The sequence below is a fragment of the Sinocyclocheilus grahami genome, unplaced genomic scaffold (assembly GCF_001515645.1).
Source record: "Sinocyclocheilus grahami isolate Dianchi unplaced genomic scaffold, SAMN03320097.WGS_v1.1 scaffold253.1, whole genome shotgun sequence".
Lineage (NCBI taxonomy): Eukaryota > Metazoa > Chordata > Actinopteri > Cypriniformes > Cyprinidae > Sinocyclocheilus > Sinocyclocheilus grahami.
The window spans coordinates 2,259,042-2,268,142 of record NW_015505432.1 but is presented as its reverse complement, the minus strand read 5'-3'; the positions used below and the strand labels follow the sequence as shown (position 1 = coordinate 2,268,142).

At 35.7% G+C, this 9,101-nt stretch overlaps 1 protein-coding gene across 2 annotated transcripts in view; it reads right to left on the bottom strand.

Moving 5' to 3' along the window:
• Positions 1–1,341: 1,341 nt before the first annotated feature.
• The window catches only part of sgms1b (sphingomyelin synthase 1b), a 30,801-nt gene continuing 23,041 nt past the window's right edge, over positions 1,342–9,101 (bottom strand). For both annotated transcript variants that reach the window (XM_016290008.1, XM_016290007.1), the window contains exons 3-6: positions 8,371–8,488; positions 4,109–4,262; positions 2,605–2,771; positions 1,342–2,510 (exon numbers count right to left, since the gene is read on the bottom strand). In XM_016290008.1, coding sequence (XP_016145494.1) covers positions 2,337–2,510; positions 2,605–2,771; positions 4,109–4,262; positions 8,371–8,488 — 613 coding nt within the window. In that variant the 3' untranslated portion in view covers positions 1,342–2,336. The remainder of the gene's footprint in view (positions 2,511–2,604; positions 2,772–4,108; positions 4,263–8,370; positions 8,489–9,101) is intronic.

Sequence of the window (9,101 nt, the reverse complement as noted above, 5' to 3'; positions counted from 1 at the left end):
ATTAATACATTTCCCCTTTTTTTTTTTTTTTTTTTTTTACTTTCTTATCTGGCATTGGGGCTGCTTGTTTTTAATATATATATATATATATATATATAAAAAAAAGAAAAAAGTTATATTTTTGGCAAATGTAAAAGCCCTTTCACACCAAAATTGGTGAAATGAATAAGCCTCAGGCTGAAGGAAATTTAAAAAAAAACTAAATACTGAAGTTACTGGAATACTGACGTTGAGATGAGTACAGATGAGTAAATGCATGTTCACATTTAATCTAAAACTACAGTAACATCATGATCACACAGGGCACACAACATCTCTGCACTTAATAAATGGGAGAAAAAAGTGACTGGCATTACTTATTTGAAAAAGAACTCAGATATTTTCTTGTAAATTAAGTAGTGTTACTTTACTAGTTACTTGGAAAAAATAATCTGATTATGTAACTTGTGTTACTTTTAATGCGTGCAAACCTGCAACACTGCTTACTAAAGCAATTATGCATAAATACATGCAACTACCTCTAAATCAAACCCAAAATCCAACCCTAAAGTATGCATATTACACTGTAAGTAAATGTATAATTACACTGTAACAGACACATTAAAGGGGTCCTATTACGCTCTTTTACAAAGTTTTGATTTTGTTTTGGGGGTGTACTAGAACAGGCTCTCATACTAGGTTGTTCGAAAAACACATTATTTTTCACATATTTTACATTATTACAACACCTCTCTCCCCAGTCTGGCATTAACGGCTCAAATAGTTCCTGTATCAAATGAAGGCCTGCCTTCTGCACTCGGCGCTTGGTCGGGAAATGGCATGCCCCTTACCATAGCCGCCTGCGAGCTTCAGTGTAAATATTGCATCAAAATCAAATCAATTTGAGCGTGATTTAAACCCGGATGATTGTAACCACTCTTAAGTTCATCTGCCTTAGGAAAGCTAGCATGTCTCCGACATAGTGATAACTCTCGTTGTCTTCTCTAGTGCAGCTCAACAAGGTCTCGTCCCATTCGTCAATATTTGTGATATCACAAATCCCGGAAAATATGCGTTGTAGTCCAAACGAGTCGTTTGTTGTAGTTTTTGAAAAGTGATTTCTCTTAAATAAAACATCTCCTTTTGAAGTGGACTTTAAGCTTTGTAACTTTGCAGATCTTTTTTATGCTCAAACAGCAACATTACAGACTAACTAAAGTTGAAAAAGTGAAAAAGCATAATAGGACCGTTAAACGTTAAAACGTATTCTTATATTATTACAAATATTGATAAATCAGACTGTCTATATGGACACTGTCACTAAAGAAAAGAATCAAATAATGAAGCAAATCCGTTTTGTGCTGATATTTTGTAATTTATTTCTTTGTCAATGGACGAACACCTCCTACTATTATATCACAATATAGCAGCTTGTCGTATTGGATGGTCAACGGGGCATCTGTTCTGGCTCATGGAAAGGATAGATTGGTTCACATCATTTTGTCAAACCCAGAACTGAACACCCCAGAGACCTGGATTTCAGTCAGAACCATAAAGCACCAGCTTTCAGAAAGACTAACAACGTGCCAAAAAAGATTCCAAAGACAAAAATGAAATATAACAGAACAAAGACATAAATAAATACATTCCAAAAACAACATCGGAGAAATGAATTATCTTTGCTGACAGTCATGGAAATACACTTTCAAAACTAACAGTATTGTTACATTCGAGCGACGAGGTGAGTACTGTTTCAAGCATACGTGGTTCAAAACACTGAAATTGTCTTTGAATAAACATAAAAACATTACTACAGTTGACTGTCAGACCACAGTTCGCAATGAACTATTAAGGCACTGAGGAACATTAGATTATCCAAACGATAAACATCTTCCATAGCTCTCGATGTAAAGAATTAGTTCAAAATAGAACTAATATATTCATATAAACCTTCTCCGACAGCACGTGTTGTTTAGCAGACGACTAGAAAAATGTAAGGCTGTAAATGCAAAAATGCACTATTTACAGTTTGTCAAATTGCTTACTTGAGCTAACAAAAATAGCTTGAAAAGATGGCTTCGTGCCTGTAAACGGGGCACTGAAGATACAAATAAATAACTTGGCATTTAGTTTGCTGGCTCGTCTTTTGTGATTTTTTTTGGTGAAATTCAGGATGATGCTACGGGCCAACGCAAGTCCAATAACACAATTTGGAGAGAAGAAAATCACTGACAATGGTTTCTCCTAAAGCCATTATTGTTTTCAGCCCTACATGTGCTAAGTTTTACATCCAAAACCAATCCTGTGAGGACATCATAGAGGAATGAGATGCTTTTAATGTAGCATTTGCACATTAGTCAATCTGAGTCTATCCGCGTGTACTTCACGTGGCCCCAATGCAGCGATCGCCATAAGAAGGGCTTCTGGTAGCTGCGGGGGACGACGGCGAGAACGTTGTTTTCCAGGTACCGGAAAAATCGGTACCACCATACGTGGGTGAAAAAGTTGGTCTGGGATGTCTCTTTGAGAGCCTAGAAAAGATACAGATGTAGAAGGTTCAAATAAACCATAAATAGGTTGACACAGAAATCTGAATGGAAATTTGAGCAAAACAGACAGACGTACTTGTTGGTTGGCCATTGTGTGATACCACCAGAAGAGACGTGTGGTTATGAAGTAGGCCACGGCGACATCAATCGTGTAGTGGTCATGAGCTAGAAGGATGCAAAACACTCCTATTGCACACAAAGCCCAGCAGCCCCAGTGGTACCACCAGAACCTTCTAGGAGAATCTGTGAGGAGCAAGAAAATCAGGGGTCTTATAATGTAGAACATAAGCTACCTAATAGATAACTAATGAAATAAGGCAAGGGTCGGCAACCTTTTGGGCAAATGTTCTGGTTAACCACTGAAATCAGCACCTCGGATGCACAGCGGTCATGCGAATGGTTTGCCGGAGACACACGCATCTGTAGATTAGCGCAGGTTAATTCTCACGTGTAGTATTTATACCTCCTATGAGGAACGATTAAGTTCAAATGTATGTTGGAATGCAGTTTTCCCTATTGCTCACATGCCAGTGATTTTCCCTCTGCGTGCCAATGTTGGCATGTGTGTCACAGGTTGCCGACCCCTGAAATAAGACAAGAATCTACTGACAGCAAGCAAAACTTACATAAAGTCGTCTCAAAAGGTATTTTGAGGACCATTAAGATTTTTTGCACTGAACATTTCAGCACATTTTTGCCCAAACTATCAATGCCGTAATGTCTTAAAATAGTAAACGATTACAAGTTTAGATACAGAAAAGAAATGGAAGCGATACATACAGTAACTTGTACACAATTAATCATTTTTAGCACAGGAACTAAACTTTGCAAATGAGCCAAGACTATCAAAATACAAATCTTTTGGAATGTTTACAGTGTCTCAAAAAAAAAAAATGTAACGCTCAATAAAATATATGTAACCTCTTTCCCATATATCACACACTTTTGGGACTGAATATTTTTAATAAACATGAATATGAACTTCTTGTGATCCACTGACCCCTACTGAACCACTGTAGCATGAAAAATGGATGAAAAAGTGAAACTTACAATAAATATATATTGTCTGAAAACATTCTAGAGTAATATGTATGCTGTTTTGTTAGAAAAGGAATATGTAGGTTTCATAAATGTATTTTTGATACATATTTTGAATATCATGATATATACAGTATAAGTTCAAAGATATTCAAATCCATTGATTTCAATGGAATGAATACACAGACAAATAATTCTCAAATTATGTGTTCTTATAAATTTTGCATTATATATTCAAATAAAATGTCCTCTCTTTTTTTCTTTTTTTAAAGTTATATTTATGGGCTTTTATGCCTTTAATGGACAGTAGAGAGTAGACAGGAAAGCATTGGATGGAGAGAGGGGAGCAGGATTGGCAAAGGACCTCAAGACCTCAAGACACCTCATCCAAACAGACCCAGGAATGCAAAAATCACAATCATCTAAAGCAATAAAATTCTTACACTTTTAAGTGCATCTCCATATCCAAATACTTTTTGGTACCACTGCATAATCAAAACTTGTGCTTCAACTGTCCGCTAGGGGACGGTGTTATTACTCACACTCCTTCGTGAAGAGATAAGTGAGGGTGAGCATGACTGTGTGGCCGCTGTACAAGTAGTCTCCACACATGTTATGAGAGCCTGTGATGGTCAGACCTCCTCCTGCAATCATTTTCATCACCCGCCGGATCTGAGATTCCCAGTCACCATACAGCTGCCAGAAACAACAAACAAGCATTGGCATCATGACATTCTCCTATCATTCCTTAAAACCTGTTTTCATACACTGCTGGTCCCATTTTGTTTCTACAAACTCAGCATGTGTTCATGTCGAGAGCATACATCAACAAATAAGCCCTTTGAGACTCCACATAAAAGCAAAAAATGGCTCCCAGAAAACAAAGTTCTTGGTTGTTTTTGTCTGGGCTTTCTTTCAGCAACTGCATTTAACAGGAAAGCAGATTCTAACAAGAGTGAAAGAGTTGCTGGGCTTGATAATATGTGTTTCCTGCAGGTCCCGTGGTGTGGATTTCCTGCCTTGTGTAGCTAGTGTGTGTGTTCACAGCATCTCATCGACCATATTGAGTCTCTCTCTCTCTCTCACACACACACACACAGTTGTGAAAGGATCACCAGTGGACTGTCAGCATGGTAACACTAGAGGAGTTACTCTCTAAACAATCATTTCACAATAATATTGCTCATTTTTTCGGTACGTGCAGATTTTGTCATAAGATTCATGCAGTCCGGAAAGAGGGCCACTGATGGGGAAAATAGTTCCCTATTCTTTTCTATGAAGAAAATTACACATTTTCACTATGTGACATTTACTTCCCTTATTTTCTTATTTAACCCTTAAACTACGCGACACAATTTAGAGTTAAAGGGGTGGTTGATTGTGATTTTTTTTTGTGCTAGTTAGTGTGTAATGTTGCTGTTTGAGCATAAACAATCTCTGCAAAGCTGAAAGTTCAATGCAAACGGAGATATTGTCTTTTAAAATTCTGGCAGTTTAATGCCTACAGTTACGGCTCGTAGGGACTACAACGAGATACTTCCCGGGTTGGTGGCATCGCAAACCCTGAAATTTACATAAACCCTGCCCCCGGGAACATGCAATAAAGGGGGCGGGGCCATGTTGTGCAGCTTTAGAGAAGAGGAAGACTTGTTGCCAAGCCGTCAAAACTAGTGGTGCGTGAAAAAAATCTATGAATCGTGATTCTGTTTTTTAACGATTCTAATGGATTCACAAGTTTCAAAATCAATGTTCTAAAGCAGCGGTTCTTAATCCTGTTGCTCGCATCCCCTGCTCTGCACACGCTCTGTTCTGAATCACTCTCTCTCATGTATTCTACTGTATTAAAGCTTTAATCAGGATGAAACAGTATATTAGAAGCTAACAGAAGCAGTAGCATTTACAAACAACAGTGCATCTAAAAGTATGAGACAACAACAAAGAAACATACCATTCTGAAACGTCCTGTAAGAGTCGTGCTTGCACAGGTTCTGTGCGATCCTGTTCACTAAAATTCTCTGGGTCTCATTCGGGCTCAAATTGATAAGCAATACTAACGACGCCATTGTTTACAATACAACCGGAGCACATGCCGCTGAGGTGAGGGGCGGGACATTTAGACGCGCACTAGAGGCGGTTTAGCCAATCACAACACACTGGGCCAGCTGACCAATCTGAGCCCATTTTTGAGGGATTTTTTTAAATTATTTATTTATCATTTAGGATCATAAAGCAAATTTCATGGTTAAAGACAGGAAAATAGACCCAATCTTTTTTAAACCAGAACACTTGAAAAGTTTGTGTGGCGACTCTTTAAAAAAGACGTAAATACTTTGCATATTTTAATCAACCCTTGTATGATGTTAATTCTGGGTACAATTGTTATGTTCCAAATAAAAAAAAAAATTTAATAAAAAAAATTTAAAAATAAGTAAACTAATCAGGTAAAAACAGTTAAACTCTTAATACTTTTAACGCAACAAAAATTACTAGTCTGATTTTTAAATCTATATAACTATTTTTTTAAACATTTGTTTTTCATGAAATGTGAATACATATTTTATTTATTTGTTTGTTTGTTTATTTATTGATTTGGACTTTCTGGACTATTGGTTTTGATTTCCAGCAAAATTCACATGTACGAATTGCTAAAAAATTTAAGCTGTCAACACAGTGTACATTTCATCAAAAAGCATACATCTAAAATGCAAACAGAAACTGGTAAAAAAAAAAAAAAAAATTTGGAGGGGGAGGGGTCTGTCTTAAACCATGAAATTTGCAGATCAAACTGACTTGCTAACATCACCAGAGCAAGCTGCGTAGGGCCTCCGAAACACCAGGGGGCCCCCTTGCTCTCAAAGGTGATTTAATTTTAGTTTTGTTTTTGAATTTGGCTAGCGGTTATGGAATCATGAATTATCATTTCTTTTAATGTGGTGCGCTGTCGCCCTTTCTACATAAAAATCAGTCACATCCTGTAATGTGAATGTCGTACACTCTTGCTCGAGACTAAAAAAACTAGTTGAAAGCCTACTGAGCCGCAGAAGAGACTCAATTGCATTCAGCGAGCACGATTCGAGACGGAGTGAAACACGGACAAATGCGTTTCATTAATTCGTTCCCCAACCATACCCCAACCCCCCGCCCCCGTCCACTGACACAGTTTGCGTAGGGCCCCCAGAAGTCTAGGATCGGCACTGAATATCACAATCGTAATATAAATTTCGTACGCAACTTTTCAGACGTTCACAACCCTAAAAATATTATTTAAACAATATTTTATTCACCTTAAAACAAAGAGAATTTATAATTAAAATAATTTTCAAATTTTTTACAGTAATGAGAATAATATGGTCTTGCATGACGGTAATGATCATATAAGTACAATTTGTGCTTAATTGTTATGAAAATAGTATTTCAGCAATATTTTATTCATAAAATCAGTAAACATAAGAAAATATCATTTACATTTTTTGCATTAGAATAATGAGAATAATATTTTGTTGGATTAATGATCATTTTGTTGAAATCGTGCTGAAATTGTCCTAGTGAAATTATCATAAAAATATAGTTTATATTTATTAATATATGTGACCCTGGACCACAAAACCAGGTTTTAAGTCGCTGGGGTATATTTGTAGCAATAGCCAAAAATACATTGTATGGGTCAAAATTATATATTTTTCTTTTATGCCTAAAATCATTAGGACATTAAGTAAAGATCATGTTCCATGAAGATATTTTGTAAATTTCCTACTGTAAATATATCAGAACTTAATTTTTGATTAGTAATATGCATTGCTAAGAACTTCATTTGGACAACTTTAAAGGTGATTTTCTCAATATTTAGATTTTTTTGCACCCTCAGATTCCATATTTTCAAATTGTTGTATCTCGGCCAAATATCGGGAAATCGGGAACGCTTATTTATTCAGCTTTGAGATGGTGTATACATCTCAATTTAAAAAAATTGACCCTTATGACTGGTTTTGTGGTCCAGGGTCACATATATGAACATATTATTCATATAACAGTAATTAGAAAAACAATATTTGGGTTTAGGGGTGGATGCTTAAGTTTTTTCCTAAAAAAACGTACATTTCCATATGAATCCCACTGAAGAAATTCATACAAAATCACCACCTTGGTGGTTACTTTTTCTCATGAGATGGGGTCGGCAGATCCCATAAAAGTAATGCAAATTTTTAAAATCCTGTCAACGTCTTTCTGACACTCTACCCCCCCTGTGTCTTCCTCAATATAAATGGTTTGCCAGAGCATATAGAAGGGAAAACAGATGAAAATAGCACATTTTCCATGAACGGCTTCTCCATGCAATGTGAAATATGTCCCTTTGTGACCTCTGCTCTGAGGACATTTATAGAGCACTCACAAATACTTCACATCAACTGCTCAAAACATACATGGCCACCTCAACTCTCCTGTTACACTACACTTCCAACAATACATCACATATAAACAAATAACATTCTGTAATCTTTCCCAAAAATGGAACATTATACAAGTACAGTATCGATCATTAAAGGAGCCAGGACAATTACATAGTCTATGCCTGAACATGCGAATCACGAACAAGTTTTTAATGACACTTCTAATTTTACAGCTTTAAAGGGAGTCTCTATCCTCTTCCACTGTATTCTAAATATTTTGGGTGAACTATTCCTTTAACTGGCCAACAAGCCTACATGTCGAACATTGCAAAGTTAGTTGTGCTGATTATGAATTTTAACAATGCTATAAAATAATATGGGAATGGGAAAAGAAAGTGAGATTTTGTTGTTTTTACCTTAGGAGAGCATTTGAAGTGCATGCCAGGCACAGGAAGAGTAGTAACGTACATGGTGATGCACCTGTAGAGGTAGAGCGTCCCGACTATGAAAAAGAAGCGTCGACCTACAATTGATCTGTGGAAGGAAGATGTGGTGGTTAAATATTTTAACCACACTACTACCAGAGCGAATGTCCAAGCAAATCACATTTTACATTTCACCCTAAAATTAACAGACATAGATAAGAAATTAGACTTGGTCTATTCATTAAGGTTTTGAATTTTGAAGGTACAGTCATTACACAATTAAAGAGACATTTTACATGATGATTCTCAATGATGATTCATACAGTGAAATACAAAAATTCTTTACAGATATTTATTTAAACTAAAAAAAAAATTCCATTACAGTAATGAGAATACGTTTTTGCATTATGGTAATGAAATATGAGGGAAAATTATGCTCAAGCGTCATTTAAATATTTTATTCATATTTAATTCATGTTACAGCAATGAGATCAAAATATCGTTTAAAATTTTAAACGATATTACCTGTATTACAGTAATGAGAATAATACTGTCTTACATTACGGTAATAAGTAAAATTGTGCTTAACTGACATAAAAAAAAAATTATATTATTTAATATAATTAAATATAGTAAATATAATTTAATTGAAATATAATTTCATTTTTTTATTAATTTTAAATTTCATTAAATTTTTTTACATTACAGTAACAAAAATTACA